The sequence below is a fragment of the Lemur catta genome, chromosome 1, assembly GCF_020740605.2.
Source record: "Lemur catta isolate mLemCat1 chromosome 1, mLemCat1.pri, whole genome shotgun sequence".
Classification (NCBI taxonomy): Eukaryota; Metazoa; Chordata; class Mammalia; order Primates; family Lemuridae; genus Lemur; species Lemur catta.
In genome coordinates, this window is record NC_059128.1 from 44,405,431 (window position 1) to 44,426,694 (window position 21,264).

General features: G+C 41.6%; 1 protein-coding gene across 10 annotated transcripts in view; it reads left to right on the forward strand.

Annotated features, from left to right (window-relative positions):
• NIN (ninein) overlaps nt 1-21,264 on the forward strand; it is a 96,707-nt gene that overhangs the window by 35,499 nt on the left and 39,944 nt on the right. For all 10 annotated transcript variants that reach the window (XM_045567467.1, XM_045567430.1, XM_045567472.1 and 7 more), the window contains 9 exons: nt 9,162-9,201; nt 10,525-10,715; nt 14,795-14,941; nt 15,440-15,607; nt 16,124-16,260; nt 16,618-16,758; nt 17,042-17,216; nt 19,803-19,913; nt 20,283-20,372. In XM_045567467.1, coding sequence (XP_045423423.1) covers nt 9,162-9,201; nt 10,525-10,715; nt 14,795-14,941; nt 15,440-15,607; nt 16,124-16,260; nt 16,618-16,758; nt 17,042-17,216; nt 19,803-19,913; nt 20,283-20,372 — 1,200 coding nt within the window. The remainder of the gene's footprint in view (nt 1-9,161; nt 9,202-10,524; nt 10,716-14,794; nt 14,942-15,439; nt 15,608-16,123; nt 16,261-16,617; nt 16,759-17,041; nt 17,217-19,802; nt 19,914-20,282; nt 20,373-21,264) is intronic.

The window sequence follows — 21,264 nt, forward strand, 5'->3', positions numbered from 1 at the left end:
AACAAGAGACTAATTTTAGCTCTAGGTTGAAACAAAGAATAATTTTATTTTTCTGAAGACTTGTGAAGGGGGGAGGGCAGTGGAATGGACCAGTGTCACAAGGACCTATAAAAGCTGTCGGGGGGGGGGGGGAGGGGGGAGGGGTACTCACTTCCTTCTAGGAATTCATCCTATGAGGGGATAAGTGAGCGAACAGTCAATCTGAAAAGATAAAATAATAATATCTCCCCTCTTTCCCTCTAGGGTTATTCAATAGAATAGGGGAGGCTGCTACGGGTCGACAAGAATTCATTCCCAGTCTGGGTTAGAGGTTCACCTCATTTTTTCTGCATCCTTATTTGGGAGCCTTTCTCCCATAAGCATAACCAAAATTATAGGTAATTCTCAGTGACTACTGAGAATAACTCTCTGCAGTCTATCCATAACTCCACCCTCTCTCTCCCACTCAAGAAAACATCTAGAAATGCAGGCGAGTGAGGGTGAGGCTTTAACAGAGATGGCTTTGAAGCAACTACATTTATATTTAAGGTAATTCCTACGTGAAGCTTCAGGCTTCATTGGTTACAAGTGACTGGGTGCAGGTGCCTACTCTCAGTGCACCCCTGTGATGTGCTGCCACAGGTGGTCGGCCCACCTCAAGGATATGAGGCAGCGAATGTCCCACCACTGTGGCCTCGTCCCCTGAATAGGATGTATGAAGATACAGCTTGTCATGAAGTGTTTTTGCCCATGTTTGACTTTTATTTCCATTCATACATATTAAAACCCCAAAGTAAATGATAAACATTTTAATAGTCTTTATCCCATTCCTGCCTCCCCATCCCCATGCTTTTGTCAGGCAATTTGATTCTTTCCTGCTGGAACAGAAAATATATAATCTAGCTAATCAAGCATGTCTCCCCCACTAAGTTTAGTTTGCAAGGCAAGAAAGCCATTCTGTAGGGAAGGACTACTGTGATCTTGCTAAATTTTCAGCACTAAAATGTGTATTTCAGAATTTCACTTGGAAACCCTGAAGCAGAATGTTTTAATTCACAAGTGACAGGTGGGTCCCACCATCGGGCTGCAGTGTGTGTCCAACTTCCAATTTAGTGTGTTTATCTGGCAAACGGATCCCTTGGGAGTCTGACCACTCGTCTCGGGTGGTATTGAAAGGAAAGTAGTGATTTTTCTTTTTCCATGGGATCATCTTCACCCAAGTCAATTCAGATGGACATTCTATTCCGGATTAATCCAGGCTAACAAAGGGCACTTTCTTGATTCCTGCCTAAGGTGTGATTAATGAGAAGGTTTTGGTTGTCACTGTTTTTTCTTTACTTCTTTAAGACACAGCAGTGAGATATTAGATTCAGAGGAGTAAAATTTTCTCCCTTTTACATGAATAGCTACTGAAATGACCTTGAATGTCATGCTCATGTTTCTTCCAAGGGTAGGTGCAAGAGGAAAAAAACAAAGCTAAGCTAATTCTCAATTCTGTTCTCTGTTACTCAGACCTGGTAGGAAAGGCTGTGCAATTAATACAACTGGGGCAGGGCCACTTTGCCTTCTGCCCTGGTTGAAAACAAGGCACACCTTGTTAACTGTTTTCCCCCCACAGGCAATAAATTGGGTCTAGGAAGATTCTTATCAACAGCAAGGGGCTTTAAACAATTATTTCTTCAACAGTAGACAATAGTAGTGTAAGCCAAAACCATTGGCTTGCACATTGCAGTTTAAGTTAGAACCTGAGAGAATAGTTAAAGCTGATTGCTGTATTACAAGCAAATCCAGTCCTTGTGCTGGGACCCTGGGCGTAGGAGGATGGGAGGTAGTGGTTTTTTTAAAGCTTAAAAAAAAAAAAAGAAAAGAAAAGAAACTGATTTTACTATCCTACATAAAACCAAACTTCTTCAAGAAGTGTGAAACAGACTTATCTTTTCCCTTATGTTCATTTCCATATATGCATAACTTTGCAGTAAAACTTGATGAATTATTCATTTACATTGTGCAGAGTCAATATTTAATTCTGGAGTAAACTTCTTAATAACTGAGAGAAGTTCTGCTCAGATCTTTTGTAGTTGAAACGTAGCTATTTTCATTACTGCCTTGTTAAATTTTTTTTCTCAGTCTTTGACAAAGCAAGCAGTTTCATTACTGATGTCATCTATTCTTAGCAAATATGATGTCATCAGGATAGATTTTTTATTAATGGAATTTCAGCCTTCCTCTTTATATTTCTTAAGTCTTATGAGATCATGTGGCTATTCCCAGAGATGAAACACTCACTCAAGATGCAAGTGTAGATCACCTGAAAGTGATATAAAGGAGCCCTTCAAAGCTCATGGATAAGATGTCTCCTGTTCTAACATGTACTTTCAGGCTTTGGTGACCTGGCAAGTCTTCCTGACTAAATCCCAGAGGGAATCCCTTGGAGTCCAGCCCCCTCCCCACCACCTTCCAGATCAACAATTTCTCATATTTATTTTCTAACTAGAAACTGAAACAGACAACAAATCAAAAATTAACAAGGTAATTTTAATGATGATAGGAACATTTTCTAGCTATATGCCATTAGATGTCTTCCACATAGAAAAGTATTATTTAGTACCCATTGAGAAACTCTGAGGAACAGGAGAGGTATTTTTTTTAAAACAAAATCCCTTTCCTTTAAAGACCATAAAATCTAGTGAACCAAAACCAGTCCCTAACCTTGATAGGAGAAGAGACTTAAGGATCAAACTTAAATTCAGCACATCCTCACCCTGGCAGTATTGAAGGCTTTTTGGCAATGTAGCAGGACTCATCTCAATGTATGTGCATTTAAAAAATCATGTATTAATAATTCCTGTTATCCCCAGCACTTACTTGTAGCATTTAATTGCTTTTAAAAATAAAGGCACTGATTTGCATTCTAGTGGTGACAGCTCTGGCTGAGTAGCTTGTCCCTGAGTTCAGAACAGAGAGATTGGGAGCAGGGCTGTCATTGCCTTTGCCTTCAAGGGCGGCATAGTGGAAAATGCACCACAGTGCTGGGAAGTGTGTCCCTGCAGAAACAATAGCCAGCTCTGCTGGGCTTGCTTAGCTTCCAATACCCAGCTCAGAACCTGGACTTTATAAATATTTAGGACCATGAATAAAATATGCCATGGATGATGTATTTTTAAAAGCTTAACAAGTTTTTATCGTAAGCATTCTCCTTAAACTGATTTCTGTTTTTCTTTAGAGACTTCCTGTGCTTAGCTAAGTGTGGTGCCCTTTTAAATGGACACTACAGCTCAGTTTGTCTGGGGAACTGTGTTATTCCAGTAAATTTCCTTCCTCTTCTCTCTGGCTTTGCGAGGCTTTCTCCTTTCAAAAAAGAAAAAAAAAATCTGCTTCAGGCTCTGAGGCTGCTGAGATCAGCTCAGCAACCTCTGCTGGGAAAGAATAGCCCCGTGTGTGCCCCCATAATTGTTTTAATTAGCCGTACATTCTGTGGGGCACAAAGGTCTGTGCTGGAGCAGATGGCTGGTGGGGGCGGCGGCTGGGCTATTGTGGGCAGGGGCCGCGCCAGGTCCACAGGCTGCAGATGCTGGCTCTACCCGGGGCTGGAAGCTGGGGATCCGAGAGGCTCAGGCCATCTGCTCTGCAGTCCAGCAAAGCAGGTGTCCCTCCAAAGAAAGCATTCCTGAAATTGGTGCCGCTTGTGCGGCTGACGGTGTGGGGTACCCTCGTCCAGCTGTAGGACAACCCAAGAGCCAGCCACAATGGTCAGATGACACTGAGATGCATGACCCACAGGGCGGGTGTGGGGCTCCCTTTGTCTGCCAGAGGCGGGTGGGGACTGCCTTCTGTAGCAGGCAACCTCCGCCCTCTCCCCGTCTGCTCTCGATGGGGTTGTTGGCCAGGACACTTGGCACTGGGCATGCCCTGCCAGCTATGGCTGCCCAGGGGACACTGTCTGCAGGGGAAGGGACTCCAGGGGAAGCCCTGATCCTAAGCTGAATCAAAAGTTGACTGCTTCATCATAATCACCATGCTGAAAGCTGTCATTTTAAATTTTTCCCCAGCTTTATGAAGATGTAATTGACAAAAATTGTATATGTCTATGTTACGGTACATTTTGGTGTATGTATGTATTGTCAGATGATTAAATCAAGCTAATTAACATATCAAAGCTGTAGTTTTTTTTTTTTTTTTTTGAGACAGAGTGTCACTTTGTTGCCCTGGCTAGAGTGAGTGCCATAGCATCAGCCTAGCTCACAGCAACCTCAAACTCCTGGGCTTGAGCGATCCTACTGCCTCAGCCTCCCGAGTAGCTGGGACTACAGGCATGCACCACCATGCCCGGCTAATTTTTTCTATATATATTTTATTTGGCCAGCTAATTTCTTTTTTTTTTTTTTTTTGAGACAGAGTCTCGCTCTGTTGCCCGGGCTAGAGTGAGTGCCGTGGCATCAGCCTGGCTCATAGCAACCTCAGACTCCTGGGCTTAAGCGATCCTCCTGCCTCAGCCTCCCGAGTAGCTGGGACTACAGGCATGAGCCACCATGCCCGGCTAATTTTTTTTTGTATATATATTTTTTTAGTTGGCCAGATAATTTCTTTCTATCTTTAGTAGAGACGGGGTCTCACTCTTGCTCAGGCTGGTCTCGAACTCCTGACCTCGAGCGATCCACCCACCTCGGCCTCCCAGAGTGCTAGGATTACAGGCGTGAGCCACCGCGCCCGGCCCAAAGCTGTAGTTTTTAAAGAGAGTCTCTTCTGGGTTTGTTCTTAAAGCTGACACTGGCCTGTCTGCTCTTTCTTCTAGCCTTGTCCTAGTTTTGAACATCCAAGTAGTAAGACAGTAATTGTAATATTTACTTAACAAATACTTAGCACTTAGGCACTATTCTAAGTGCTTTCCAAATATGAACCACACCCTCGAAGGTAGGTATTATTATTTACTTACCCATGAGGAAACCGAGGTACACAGAGGTTAAGTAACCTGCCCAGGGTCACACTGCCAGTGAGTGGTGGAACTGAAATTGAACTCAAGGACTATGGCTGTGGAGCCCAGACCCCTAACCACATCATTGTTCTGGCTGAAATAGTAACAACAGCTAAGGTTTCCTAAGTGCCAAACATATGCCTCCGTGTCCCGTAAGGTGGGTAGCAGTGTCATCCTCACTTTGCAGATAAAGTAAGGCATTGAGGGGTCACAGAACGTGGAAGAGCCAAACCTAACCCAGACAGTCTGTCTGCCAAACCCTGTGCTTACCCGCTCTACAACTGTGCCTCCTGAGTAGGGAGGAGCTGAAGTTCCACAGGATGGTTTTTATAGGTGTTAATATCCATTCTTTCTCCAGTGATAGGCTACGTACATTTCAAGGGAAAAATGAAAAATCCTTTCTCATGAATTTAGTGTTGTGAACACATCCCAACAGTCGTCCCTCCCTTGCTCCCCTACTTTCCCAAAGATGTTGTGATTCTGTCCCTTCCAGTGCTCATGGCAGATCTGGTCTGGAGGCCCCCTGCCAGGCTTTCACTGTGCTGGGGAAGCCCTCTGCAGTGACAGGACCCTCTTGCAGAAAGATGCCTCCTTTCATTGGTGGTGTTCCAGTAACTGAATGATCTAATCCCCCCAACCTTCTAACCTGCCTTTCCCCTCCTTCTCCCCTGCTTTTTAATTGGAACTGCTGGCTCCAGGCAGTGAGAAGGAAAATAAACGAGCTGTGAATGAATTGAATCTTCCCCCACCCACCTCCCGAAATTGCAATTTAATAACAAATGTTCAGCCCTCATGTGCTTACCTCCCTCTTACTAAAGGAACAGACCCTTGGTGGAGACAAGGAAGCAGCATAGCATATATACCACCCTATCTGGGTGGTAAACTCCGTCTCCAATCGAGGTAGCCTGGGACTGAAAATGTAGCCATTAGCATAAGCTCGCTTCTCCTTTCAGCAGGGCGGTCCCTAGCTGGGTCTGTGTTTCATACAAAGGGTCATGGGAGGAATGCTTGGGAAACCAGCACCGCAGGACGGTTTGAAACATGCTTAAGTTATCCCTCACCCTGCCACCCCCACTTGCCTTAAGGATTTGTGTGAGATCACTTAAGGTGCAGGTACAGGTGCTGCCTGGGGTTTAGGAGGCTGTGCCCTACCTGACGCTGTTGGGTTGGACTGTCTCAAGAAGGCGGGTCTCAGACACGTGTCTCTGATCTTGCCACACTCTGCCAAGCTCAGGAGGCGTTGGCGTCAGGAACATTCGCTCACCTGAGCAGCACCAGGTCTTCCCACCAAACCGTCTGCGACTGTCACAGTGCAGGAGGATGATGCTGACATTGCAGAGAGGTACTTACTGAAGTACCTTTATCCGCACACCAGTTACAGGAGATTAGTGAGAATTTGAGGGCAGGTGGGCAAAGGAAATAGTGAAAATCGTACCTATTTATATTGTATAAACAACATGTATAACAGTAAAGGAAATAAAATTGTCTCTCATAGTCCATCAACCAAAATGTATCTATTTTTATTATTTCTATTTCCTTACAGTCTGTGTCTAATTGTATAAATATTTTTGCCAGTGGTAATCATGGTTGAGAGAACATTTGTGTTGTGGTCTCTCATTTAACATTTCATGAGATGTTTTTCCATGTTCCTACATGGTTTTTTAATTATACTTTTAATGACTACATTATGATGTACCATTCATTATACTTTATGCTCCATTGTAGAACATTTAGATTGTTTTCAATACTTTATTGTTACAAAAAGTGCTAAAATACACATATTTATACATATGGCATTTTTCTTTGATTTTATTGGATTTGGATATCAAGTGAAATTGGGTCAAAGAGTGTGAACATTTTTTGTTTTTGATACATAAAGCCATTTTCTTTACTAAAAGAATAATATCCATTTACATTGTTACTAGTAACATATACACAGGCCTATTTTAAATCATAACCTTGATGAGAGTAGGAATTATATCTTAAATACTTTGCTAATTTGATAGGAACAAAATGACTCTTTGGTTTCATTTTATACTTCTTTGATTGCTGTTGAGAGGAACTTTCCCCCCTATTTGTTTAATTGTGTTGCCTCTTATGTGAATTGTCTGTGTTCTTTGCTTATGTGCTGGAGACTTGGCATTTTTCTTACAGATTTGTATGCATAATGGATACCTCCCCAGGCCTACTCAAATGAACGCTTTAAGTTTAAACGTGGTAATGAAAAAAATTGTGCAAATATAAATTTAATATATATTACATAAACACATGTCCAATAAAAATAACAAAATTTTATAGAATTTATGATGTGCCAGGCACAATTCTAAGCACTTTACCACAACTCTATGAAATATGCACAACTTTATTCCCATTTTATAGGCAAAAGAGGTCCAGAAACTTGGCAAAGGCCAGCCTGGTAGGGAGGGCAGCATTCATCGCAGGTACTCTGACTCCTGAGTCTGTGCGGGAGCCTCCACACTCCATCTCTTGTTAATTAGGTGTAAAAATCCGGGAAAGAAGGCAGCAGGAAGTACTGTCCTGAAGAATGAATATCAGATCACTCAGCCCGTGTTTCTACATAAAGACATATCTTGAAACTGGTAGGTGTATGAGGCATGGTGGATCAGGAAGAAAGTGCTGGCATACACAGCCCTCCATAAATTTTGTTACATTATCATTTCTGGGCAGAATTTCACCAGTTTTATATAAGAAAGTTTAAATTAATAAAGCTTCACTAATAAAAGCATCTTGTCTGTCTGCCCCTCCACATTTATTTCTCTATCAGAGCAGATGATTTAAATGCTCATGCTACTTTGGCATCCAAAATTGTGAAAATTTATTAGTGTGGCCAAATTAGGTGAACTTTCTCGGTTGGTGCTATCTTCAGTATCTTTCTAAGTAAAATGTAGAGCTGTGAAATTGTGGTAGATGGTTGTCCCTCATTTAAGAGGAGAGAACTACCACAGGTGAGTGTGGAGAATAAAGTAGATGAGCTTAGGTTGCCTAAAAGAAGACTTCAGCTCATATAACTAGATATTAACTAGTCTTGTACAGTTCAGGCATCTCAGAGAATGGGCTGGTTATTTATCAAAGGCAGCTTCATTCACAAAATTGGATCTTTGCTAAGACGGCAGCCCTGTTTTGAAAGGAGGATTCACCTTTTCTCAGTGTGGTTTCCTTCAGTGGTTGCAGCACCTCCTAAGAGCGGTGATTAGGCAGCTCACTGGAGAGGCCAAAGCCACTGTGGACCTATCACTGCAACTGGCTGGAAGCTGACCTGTACCATGCTTGGCCAGTGGAGCAAGGGCCGGATTTTTGGTCCTGACTTGTGCCCTTGGCTGGGCACTTTTGCCCATAACTCTATGTTGTGACCCTGGAGAAGACCCAGTAGTAATGAAGCATGATAAGGGGACAAAATGGTCCATTTCAGATAAATTTCACTACTTTTAATGTAATTTGCTGGTAATGTGTGTTTTATTTAACTCATGCTTCTAGCCCACTTGTTTTGGGTTGGATCTCTCTCCTCAGTATACCACAAACACACCAGGATCATTCTTGCCTCCTTGCTTCAGCAAATTACAACTGCTTTCTTTTTTTCTTTTGGCTCTCTGCAATTTATCCTTCAGTTTAGACGTTGCTTCTTCCAGGAAGTCTACCCTGATCTACCATGTCTGAAGTATCCCATTTAGGTACCCATATACCATCCTGAACTTCGTCATAGCACTTAAAACACTGCCTTGTTGTGCTTCCTGATTATTTATCTGCACGTCTTCATTAGCATATAAACTTCTCAAATCTGGAAACATGTACAGTACCTAGCACAAAAGTGAGTACTCAATACACATTTATTAAAGAGCAAATTCATAAATGCATGCATAATCCTTGTTGGCTGATGGACTCTGAATATTTGCTTTGGCTTGGTTTAATTGGTTGTGATAGGTTTTGCTGTGGAATATGTGACTTTGCAAATGAGAAAGACAAATCCTTGGCGAAGTACTGTGGAAGGCTGTGTGTATTTCTTAGGAGTCTTCTTTTGATTGGCAGTTAACTGAAGGGAAACCATTTAAATAAAACACTAGAGGGTCCTGAAATCTTGCGACCGTCTCAAATGATCATTTCCAAGGCAGAGAGTGATCTGGTCGAGGAAAAGCTAGGACAGTTCTTTATGAGTAAGTTCTAAAGCACACTCATCTTCTCTTGCCTTCTCTAGCACTGGAAGACGCAACACAGTGAGGAGTATGAAGCAGAAGGTAAGAGCTGAGTGTGTGTCAGGACCTGCCTGGAAGGGAAGGGATGCATTCAGAGGCCACTCTTCACACCCCGGCTGCCTGCATTTCTGGTGTTGGAGGCCAGCTGGGAATTAACGTTGAGAACAACGGCAACAAAAATTTCATTCCCAGTTGATAACTCTTAGTTTTAAAGTCCTAGGATTTAACATCATGCAGGAAATGACAATTAAGATGTATAATCCCACTTATAGGCTAATTACTCTCTTATCCAGACTTTCAAATTTATTTGCAAACAGTCCTAAACTAAATAGTGACCTATTACTAATAAAATGAATCCCTTGACAAGTTTCAAATGTATTTAAGATGCCTCCGAACATTTTGATGCTCTGGCCACCAGATGGCGCTGTGGATCAGCTGACAGAGCCTCAGTCCCGTTCACAGCCTGCTCTGGGTCAACTGCACTTAGGCGTAATTATAATACAATGCGTTCTTAGGTCTCCAGCCGGAAAGACACAGCAGTAATGGGCTTAATTTCTGTCAGTAAATAGTACGAGTAGCACTGAAACTCCTTTCAACTCTCCAGGGTTCTTCCAGGCACACAAAATTGTGCCAGTCTTTATTTCATGGTTAAGTGATGACTTTACAGAATCTCTAATATGTAAGTAGAAAATTTAGAAGCTGGGAGTTTTAATAGAGAATAAGTAAGCAGTTTTGATTTTTAAATAAGTAGTTTGGTCTTTAAGTCTTCAAATAGAATTTATCTTTAATATATAATTGGGAACTTGCAGTTGGTAACCATTTATTCTTTCAAGTTGGACTGTTTGGTTTCTGTATGTCAGAGTATCTATATGTAAAGATTTGGGAACAGGCTAATCTTGAGACTTTTATCATGAAATTATTTTTTTCTCAGTAAAAGATGCTCTAGTACTTAGACTAGAAAGAAAGTGGAGATAATTCAGTCTGGCAGCTACAGTTGACGCCGAGATCATAGAGCTCTTTGGAATGGCTCTCAACCAGCCTTCTCTTATGATCACACTACAGCCTAAGGTTGTGATGTTCTCAGTTGAAATAAAAAAATCCTAGAACTTTGCAGTATTGCACAGGAGATAGTATTTCTTCCCTAGGTATGACTGCCAGAGAGGCATAGGTGCCTTTTTGCTCTAGTTGCAGCCTAAGAACCAATGGTTCCATTTCATTAGACCTCAGGGCCAAATCAAAATGGAAACAACATTTATTGTCTTTTTCTTATAATATTTATTTTCAAAAAGCACATTTTTCTTTGAGAATAGGCATTTTCTCTTTGCAATTCTTTTGGAGACAACACAATATATGCTTTGATCTCAGGCCAGTTAAGGTTTTGGAACCCAGATGATTTGAATGCCTCACAGAGTGGGTCTTCCCCTCCCCAAGACTGGATAGAAGAGAAACTGCAAGAAGTTTGTGAGGATTTGGGGATCACCCGTGATGGTCACCTGAACCGAAAGAAGCTCGTCTCCATCTGTGAGCAGTATGGTTTGCAGAATATTGATGGAGAGGTAAGTCTTGCATTATTATTTTATTGATATAATATTATTGATATAATAATGATAATAAAAGCTTCCCCGGCCACAAACTAGGAACAACCATATCATAGCTTCCTGTAGCTTGTTAAACGTCATTTTTCCCCCTGGGACGTCATTCATGAACATTTTGTCATTGAGGAGCTCTTGCTGTGCTGTGGAAAAGAAAAACTGACAATAACTGACACTGAGCCCATACTATGTGCCCCTCAGTTTAGTAAGCATGTTACCCCATGTGAAACTGTCAGACATTAGTGTCACTCACAGAATAAAACATGGGAAAAGTATGGAGGAAGAATTGAGCAAGGAGTTCAGTAGATTTGAGTTGGGTGAATATTTTGAAGGCCAGTCTGAAAAACTTAGGTTTCTGGAAAGAAGATCTCAATATTGTCCCTGGGTTCACAAGCAGATTGAGCCATGTGTAGGAGAAACTTACTTGTTGAGGATGGTCCAAGCTGCTTTTACATATTAGCATGAAGAGAACCTTGGGTTAGATAGATCAGCCAGGAGCCATTACAATATTCTGGTCATGAGGAAATGGAAAAAGGGTAGTTCGGTTGTTTTGAAAGCACAAAGAAGAGTTTTGAAGGAGCCCCCAAAAGACTCTTCCTTGGTAAAACTCTGAACTTCAGAACTTCTGAAACATTAAGAGGGGAACTGGCAGGGCTCAGTACCTGAATAGCTGTGAAATGTGAGAATATAAATAATTCCAAGATACGTCTTTCAAAGAGCTGAAAATGAGAATTGGAGAGAGATTAGAGCTATAGTTGTAGCTTTGGGAATCTTTGATTATAATGATATTTGAAACTATGCTGTCTGCTTGCTCAGGGGATAAGTGGTATTATTTTCCTAAACAAAGTTTTATCATCAAAAGCTTCCAAGTAGCCTGACTTACAGAAAAGATCCCCCCCCTTCTCTCTTGTATATGTGACCGTTACATACCCTTTAACTACCTTTTTAATGGCTCAGGGGTAACTTATTTTTCAGTGGTGGCTGTTGAGTCATCAAATTAAATTCATCCTCCTAAATTATAAACTAGTGCAAAATGTAGAACCCCAGGTTGTTTTTGCCAAGAAACATTGCACAAACTTGGATTATTTATTTAAAACCAATTCTTGGAATAAGCTGTTAAACTACATCCATTTGTGGAGAGCTACGTTTTCTACTCTGGTGGAGTTTCCAAAACCCAGGAAAAGAAGTAGTGCATTTAGTTATTTTTCTCTGGCCTGAGGATGAATAAAGGATTGTTTACTGAATATAGCTTCCGCTGAGCGTTTTTCCTCCTAAAGAACAATCGTGAAATACTATAGTACTTACTATTACCAGCTCTAAACCACAGAGGAGCTGGAAGTTCAAGATGATCTCATTAACATAAACTTGGAATCCTAAAATTTTGCAACCAAAAGCAATTTTAGATTTAGTCACCCCCTCATTTTATAGATAAGGAAAGTGAGATCACAGCTTCTGCATGTTTTCATGAAGGGGAAATAGATTTACTATCTTTTGCCTGTAACTGGAACTCTGCTTCCCGGAAACAAGAATGACAATAGGTCAGGGATGGCGAACTAGCCTCCTTGATGCCAAATCTGGCCCAAAGCCTATTTTATTTGGCTTGCCTAATGTTTTAAAAATTGAACTTACTGCTACACTTTTTAAAATTAGGAGTTTTTCTTTTTAAAAATCTAAGATTTGGCTCCATTTTGCAGGCAGTGAGACACAGCTGGCTCCATTGGGAAGGGCATGCAGGCCTGTGTTTAGTTTGCCAACAGGCACTACTTTCTACTGTGTTAAAACCATCCTGCCTCATTCATTTACATCACTTTCCAGCCTCTCTGGGTATTTGGGTTTGTGATCCCTAATCTAGAGCATTATTTCCCACCTTACACATCAGAAACCAGCCAACCACAGACCTGGCCCATGTGTCACGGGGAGTGAGAATGTCCTCCCTGTTCTAGAGGCAGCTTTTGCTCGGAGGGTAGGGGTCTCCCGGTTGCCCATTTTGCCTACATTCCTTTCTGCCTTACCCTGCCCATGCACCCTTATCTGAATCTACACCCCCTTATTCACCGCATGCCCACTCCCCCATCTGAAATAACTGGCAGGGCCCACCTGCTCCCAATGGGCCAGGTGATGGGTGTTGAGGCCATCCGGCAGCTGTGCACTGATTTGGCCGAGGTCATAAGGTCAGGCAGTGTGGCTCTAATGTTAGGGCCAAACTGTTAGCTTATTTAACTTCAATCAGCACACCTGGATTTTACCGTAACTTCTAGTTTGATGGTCCTGAAAGCCTTGTCCTCTAGGGGAGTGTCGTATTGGTTGATAAGAACAAGAAAGAAAAGCAAAGGTATCTTGGCAACCTCAGAATCTTGCCCCAAATACCTTTCCATTGATTTGACCACAACATTCTCTATTAAGAACTATTGCTTCTTCCAAAGATTTCTACTCTTTGGAATGGTTTTCTTGTTTCAGAGTTCTCTCTAGACGAAGTAGTATAAAAGCAAGAATGGAAACAGACCTTTCCTATTGAGTGTAATTGGAAAAACGCATTTGAGATGAAACAGCTGCCTCAGACACTTATATGAATAAAATCAACAATTATGAGATGACATAGATCCTAGCAATAGTCCAGATTTATGGAATAAATATTAAAAATTTGAGACTGTGTTAAGAGAATTGAGGCCTCTGTTAGAATGGGCCCAATCGTGGGCTCTAATGCCACAAGAGTGAATTTGTTGCTTATTCTGTCTCCTTGCTACTCAATGGTATGGGCGTCACCCTGGAGCTTGTTATAAATGCGGAGTCTCAGGTCCCACCACCAGACTTACTATGTCCAAGTCTGCATTCTAACAAGATATCCAGGTGATTTCTGTTTTGTGCATTGGAAGCATGATTCTATAGAAAAATTTAATCCCCCTAAATAAAGAGGAATCCAACTGCCAGTGAGAGGTGTTTGTCTTTCCTCCCTGTTGTGTGATTCTCATTGCACCATTCCCCTGCCCACTCCTCTCTGGAGCTAAGGAACAACCTGTTTCCAGGCAAGCCTCTAGATGGGGCAGGGCCTGGTCTCCCCTTCCCCTGTTATATGTTGGGGACCACTTGATTATTGTCAGGGGGTGCAAAATAGCCAGTCAAAACTGCCTTGTCTTTACATCTCTCAGAACCCTCTGTTACACTCACATAAGATCCTTCTCACCCAATCTTTGTTTCTCTTGTGCATTAAAACAAAAACCTAATACATGCAGTGTTGTTCTAAGTAAGGTTCTAAACCCCAAGTTATGGGTTTCAGACCCAAACTCTTAGATCATTACAATCTGTCCAAGACCAAATTCTGCTGTGCTATCATACCAACTTAGCAAAATATCACTTAGAGTCACCACAGTATAGAGCCATTATGAACTTCCAACTAATTTCTATGGTTATGATACTAGGAAGCTATATATTTTTTAATTTTTTCCTTTTGAGACAGGATCTCCCTCTGTTGCCTGGGCTATGGTGGAGTGGTGCCGTCATAGCTCACTGCAACTTCAAATTCCTGGGCTTAAGCAATCCTCCTGCCTTAGCCTCCCCAGTAGCTAAGACTACAAGCATGCACCACCATGCCCAGCTAAGTTTTCTGTTTTTTGTAGAGACAGGGTCTCACTGTGTTGCTCAGGCTGGTCTTGAACTAGCTTTAAGTGATCCTCCTGCCTCTGCCTCCCAGAGTGCTAGGATTACAGACGTGAACCACTGCACCCAGCCAGTTTTTTTATTTGTAAGAATAATGTGTAGCAATATTGGGATTATCTGTTGTAGAAGCATGAGTAAAAGAGAAAACAGTTAATTGCTGAATTACATAGGATTATGAAGATGTTGAAAATGGATATTGTATGAAGGGGGAGCACATGTCATTACTGGAAAGGGAAATAAATTCAGTGAAATGCAAATAAAGGGACATAATTATATTTCTGGATTCCTGGGATCAACAGTGGTGCTGATTTCTATTGGCGGGGAACATACTTTGGGCCTTGTGTTATTTTGAGTGAAGTATTTAAAATAATGTGGCTACTGTGTTCTAGATGCTTGAGGAAGTATTCCATAATCTTGATCCCGATGGTACAATGAGTGTGGAAGATTTTTTCTATGGTTTGTTTAAAAATGGAAAATCCCTTACACCATCGGCATCTACTCCGTACAGACAACTGAAGAGACATCTCTCCATGCAGGTGAGAAACTAACAGGAAATGCTTCCTTTGTGAGTAAATGTTAGAACTCATTTGAATAATTTCTAATGAATTGATCTGATGTCTGAAGCAAAATACTAAGGAGAGCAAGCAAAGCAAAGGAAGAATAAGAATGACTAAACCATTAGAAAGGAAAGGTTGGGTTTGAGAAATGACCATAAATTACAGAGTGGGAAGGCCACTAATTATGCCCTTAATGTCAGCTCTGGGTCAAAAGAAACCCAGTGTTAAGTAGAGACATATCTCGTCTATGTCGAAGAGCTCTCTGCCAGACAATTGTTTTTGATAAGCTTTGTAGGCTTGACGCACTTGGGAACAGAGATCAAAGAGGCTGCATGACTTTTTTCCCTGGCTGTGTAAATTAGAGAAACATGTCTTCTGCCCATTGTGGTCAGGACTAACCAGCTTCCGTGTTGACCGACATCTTGTTGAAATGCCTGGAGTCAGGCTAAGCTTGCTCAAGTCTCCTTCTTCTTCCAGTCTTTTGACGAGAGCGGGCGACGCACCACCACCCCGTTGGCAATGACGAGTACCACCGGCTTTCGGGTCTTCTCCTGCCTGGACGATGGGATGGGCCACGCATCTGTGGAGAGAATACTTGACAGCTGGCAAGAAGAGGGCATCGAGAACAGCCAGGAGATCCTGAAGGTGAGGGAGCTATAATAAAATGTGAGAAAAAAATGACAAACCATGGAAGGGTTGAAAATTTTCCATTTTTTTTGAACACTGTCATTTGATTTGATTTGATTTCTCCTTAATGGTTCTTCTCTTCACAAGATCTCAGAAGTATGAGGTACCCTTACTTACCCCCTTTAACCAGGAGCTTTTTGCTAAATACCTTCCATGTTTTTAACCCTCAAATCATTGACATGAGAAATGTTCTTTAGTTGGTAAGGATTGGAGCTATACCATTGTGTTAATTTATAGTACCGGATAGTATTTAAAAACAAAAAAAACCCACAAATAACCATGTTATGCTTTTCTTAGAGAGAACTTAGTTATGTTCTAGATTGGAGATTGTTCCTAAGCAATCACTAAATAAATGTGTTCGTCCAATTTCTAGACTATCTTCAGTTCTCTGAGTTTGTACAAACTTCATATTTTCTGCTTTCAGAGTCTAGAACTAGTGATTTGCCTTGAACTTTGCCTTGTTCTGATTTCTAGGCCTTGGATTTCAGCCTTGATGGAAACATCAACTTGACTGAACTGACGCTGGCTCTTGAAAATGAACTTTTGGTCACCAAGAACAGCATTCACCAGGCGGCTCTGGCCAGCTTTAAGGCTGAGATCCGGCATTTGTTGTGAGTTGAGCAGAAGGTTCGCCTGCTCCATTCTGTTCCCTCCTTGTCCAGCAAGTCATTCCGAGGCCTTCGAGAAACATTCTGTATTCAAATGTGGCTAATCTTCCATCATATAATGACTGCAAAATCTTCCTTCATCTAACGACTGCAAAATCTTCCTTAAATTGTTGGAAAATGAAGTAGAGCTTAGATTGGCATGTAGACTTTTGAAGGGAACTGTGGAATGCCTTTATGTTTTGGGAGGGTTTGAGTTGTCTTGGTTTTGTTTTTGTATTGAAGCAAGTCAAATGAGAGCTTTCTTGGGTCTACTTGTTGCTTAGAAACAGTTTCCCATTGACTCAGTTTTTCTGATTCTAGGGAACGAGTTGATCAAGTGGTCAGAGAAAAAGAGAAGCTACGATCAGATCTGGACAAGGCTGAGAAGCTCAAGTCCTTAATGGCCTCAGAGGTGGACGATCACCATGCGGCCATAGAGCGGCGGAATGAGTACAACCTCAGGTGCGGACCCCCCCCCCCCCACCACCACCACCCTGGCCCAGGGCAGTGGCACCTGCAGCGTCAGGGCCGGAACAGAGCATGGGGGACGCTGCCGGCCTGCCCATTTGGCCACACCTGGTTGGAATGATTTAGGTGTGGCCATGCCCTAAGGGAAAGCAGGACACACCAGATATTGTTGCAGGGTGGTTACCGTCTCTGTGACTCTGTGCTTCCATTTCTGGTGGTGCAATACAGAGACCTCTGCGGGACTTGGTGGCAGTTTGTCGGTTTTTCTTGCTCACAGGAAACTGGACGAAGAGTACAAGGAGCGAACAGCAGCCTTGAAGAATGAACTCCGAAAAGAGAGAGAGCAGATCATGCAACAGATGGGCAAGCAGCGGTTAGAACTTGAGCAGGAAATTGAAAAGGCAAAAACAGAAGAGAACTACATCCGAGACCGCCTTGCCCTCTCTTTAAAGGTAATCATCTTATTAGTTCTGTGGTCTGTGTCCCTGCTGGCAACCCCATATGGAAAACTACAGCTTTGTAAGAGGGCAAGTCTGCACCGGGCTCAGTCCAAGAATTCCTGTAAGTTTGCCCAGCTGGGTCATGACCCAGACGTGGCAGGGCCCTGCTAGTGTCTGGATTTCAGGGGGACCCAGGCTTCTGTGTGCCAACCATGTTGATGAGGATATCTTGTCCCTGCAGGCACACTGAGTCCTCAAAGCTGTTTGGTACCTGGCTGACACCCTAGTTCTCAGCTGCTCTTCCAAACCTGCCCCTCGCCTTGAAACCTCCTTCTTGCCTGCCGCCCCCATCATTCTCAGCAGATGGCCTTGCCTCTTGCCACACAGAGCCCTGTGTGTTTCTTGTGGCCTCCAAATGTGCCTTTTCTCTCTTATATCCTCCTTTTTTCTTGTGCCTCCGTGGAGGAAGTGGTCCTTCTCTTTACTGGACTCTGACACCATCTAGTGTCCAGGGGCTCTGGAGTCAGGCTCCCTGCTTCGGATCTGGGTACCGCCACTTCCTGGGAAACCTTGAGCAGGTCACTCAGCCTGGTTCCTAATGTGCAAAATTGGCACCATAATAATATCTACCCTATAGCGTCGATGTGGGGACCAAATGCCACAGTGCCTACATCCATGGTGTCTGGAAAGTAATGAGTACATATAAAATGCTCGCTACTGTTGCTATCATGAAAGGTTCCTGAAATGCCGCCACATATCAAAAACTAATTATCACTCCCTAACCATCCAACTGCTTCATCTCCGGAATGTTCTCCCTAATCAGCATCATCACCATATGCTATAAGTCCCAGAAGCTAAAATCCTCAGTTGTCATCGCTTGTCAGTCTCTAAGTGGCATTGATGCTCCAAGGCGCCGCTCAGATTTATCCCCTTCCTCTCTCCGTCTCCCCAGCCTCTGATTAGGTTCAGAATTCATCAGGATTTCTCAGCTGGTTAATGTGCATCCCGAGCGGTCCTTTCCTCCCTCTCTCCTACCCCGATATGGCTATCAGAGCTACTGTACTAAAGACCAGTTACAATCAAGCTGTTACTCTTTGCAAAAAAAACAAGCCCCAGTGTGTTAGTAGTCGATGCCCTTAAAAAGGGGGTTTGTCCCCATACCTTTCAAACCTTAGCTCCTACAGCAACGCCCAGTATTTGTAGTCCTGTCACCACCCCCCTCACTTCTCTCAGTTCCTTGGGGTGGGGGGCGCAGAGCGCTTTTATGCTCCTTCACTGCTTTCCCCAGCACTGCAGGCCAAATTACTTTTTCATTCCCATTACATTTACTTTTTTCTTGCCAGAGGATGGCGCATTTCCTGTTGGGTCATAGATTGTTGTATCCACATCTGTCCCCCTCCTGGAGGTCAGTAACAGTATCCGATTGGTCAGTTTCCAAAGCAACCAGCACAGTGCCTGATACACAGAGATCACTCCATATTATTTTAGCATCTAAATTTAGATATACTCTGAAAGGTTAGAGTTATAGAATTGGCATTTTAGGGGAAGGTTGTATTTTTTTTAAATACTTCATGTATATTCTTTTTTATTCTATGTGGTCGTATGGGAGTGTGAACTAGAATATATTAAAAATATACTGGCTCTGTGTTCTTTTGGCAAAGTGTACTTTGAAAATAATGTTCTTCCAATCAGCCTTTAACGGTGGAGAAGAAAATATGTCAAATGGCATGTCTCTTTGTGTATGTTTCAACAAATGTGGGTGGAAATCTTTCTAAAAAGTACTACATATACAGATCCTTTTAAATGGAAAAAAATCTTCTGTGGGTTTCATTTGATGGGTTATTTCATGATAATAACTTAAACATATACAAATTATGAGCAACTTACATGTGTAGCTTTTATATCTTTAAACCAAAATAAATTTATAGATTAAATATAAACCAAACTATAATATCAGTACATTGATTTTACAGTTGCTCTACTTTTTGTACTCTCTCTGACTTCTCTTCTGGAGGCAGCTGAACAAGGTATTTTGTAACCAGTTTTATTTGACAATACTGTATATTGAGAATATTTTCATGTTATTAAATATTCTATACAATGCTGTCTAATATATAATGCAAGCCACATATGCAATTTCAAATTTGCAAATAGCCACATTATAAGGTAAAAAGAAATAAGTGAAATTAATTTCAAATCATTTTATTTAATCCAATATCTCCAAGACATTATCATTTTGACATGTAATCAGTGTACAAAAATTATTACTGAGCTATTTCACATTTTTGTGCTATTTGAAATCTGGTGTGTATTTTACACTTACATCACATTTCAGTTGTTCTAGACATATTTCAAGTGCTTAGTATCCACATGTGGCTGCGAGTGGCTACCATATTGGACAGCACAGTTCTAAGGATCAAAAAGAAGGCAAACTTTGTTTTTGTTATAAGATAGAACTTTTTTCTCCTCTAGTCTATTACAGATTTCAAGGTGGACAACTTTTCTTAATCCAGAGCACTGATTTACACCATATGTAAAATGGTACAATTTGCTTATTTCTTAACCTGTGCCACATTTAATTTCCCCAAATTTCTTCAGGAAAACAGTCGTCTGGAAAATGAGCTTCTGGAAAATGCAGAGAAGTTGGCAGAGTATGAGAATCTGACAAACAAACTTCAGAAAAATTTGGAAAATATGTTAGCAGAAAAGGTAAATCTGTTTGACTCTGATGTCCTGATAGGTAGCCCAAAGCGTAATTTATACTAAAGAGCAGAAACAATGCCACGAAGAACATTTTTATTGGGGAATTGTTTGGGCAACTTTTGCAGGGATATAATTTAGTAGGTCAGTTATGATGGAAAACATTGCGTGGCACTGAGGAACGATCCCTGCCTTGGTTGAGCACATCACTTCAGAATGTTCTCCCTGTCATCCAGTTGGTGGTGTTTCTGCTTAAATGTCACATTCCTTTCATTCTCCAGAGACTGGGTGAACACCAGAAACTGGGGCCTTTGCTATGTTTTAGGTCAAAGAAGGGCACTCGGGAAAAATGACAGCTTTACCCTTTTCCCCTTCCAGTTTGGTGACCTCGATCCCAGCAGTGCTGAATTCTTTCTGCAAGAAGAGAGGCTGACACAGATGAGAAATGAGTACGAGCAGCAGTGCAGGGTGAGTGGACGCAGAGAACGGAGTAAGTGCAGGAGCCCTGATTCAGAGCCTTGTGACCCATAAGCAAATCACTTAATCCGTGGGTGCCTCAATTCCTCATCTACAAAATGGCAACAGTAAGAGTGCCCACTGCACAGGGTTGTGAAGATCCAGTGAGTGAATATAGGTGAAGTTCTTAGAGCAGAGCTAGGGATATAGTCAGCACTTACACAAATGTTAGCTGTTAATGTTATTATTCAATATCCTGACCTATAGGGAATCAAGCAGTCTGCATTTAAGTCTGCTTCCTCTAGGCCGGAAATTGCTAGTATTTACAGGAAAGTATGCTTTTATTCTGAGTGGGGGAATATGTGGTCATGTTGATGTGTTTATTCCAAAATTAGCTTTTCCTGATTGATCATTGCAGACCTAATCTGATGTGATTTGGTTTTGTCCTGTTTTTTCCTTTTTCTGAATACATTTCTTATACTGTTTATTTACAAAATGCAAATGAAGCAGGAACCACTCAAATCTTTAGCTAGTAAACCATTGCGAATTGTTACCAGGAGAGACACAAACTTTCATATAAATATTATAAGAGGAATCTGATTTAGAAAAAAAATTAACTCCCCTAAGCTTAAGAATTTGGGTTTTTTTTTTTTTCTTAAACCAAAAATACTTGTTTATTTTAACATGGTTAAGTATAACTGAGTTCTAACTACTTTAGATAAAAATTTTAATTGTGCAGAGATGAGGAAAACAATCATGAAGTTGCCTTCTCAGGAAATATATGTGCACACCTGAGAAAAAAATAAAACATTTCTACTGCTTTTATAATTAAGTTTTAGCTCTTGGTTCTAATTAAGTAGAGTTGTTTTCTTTAAATGTCTTTACATTTAATGAATTCATCAGT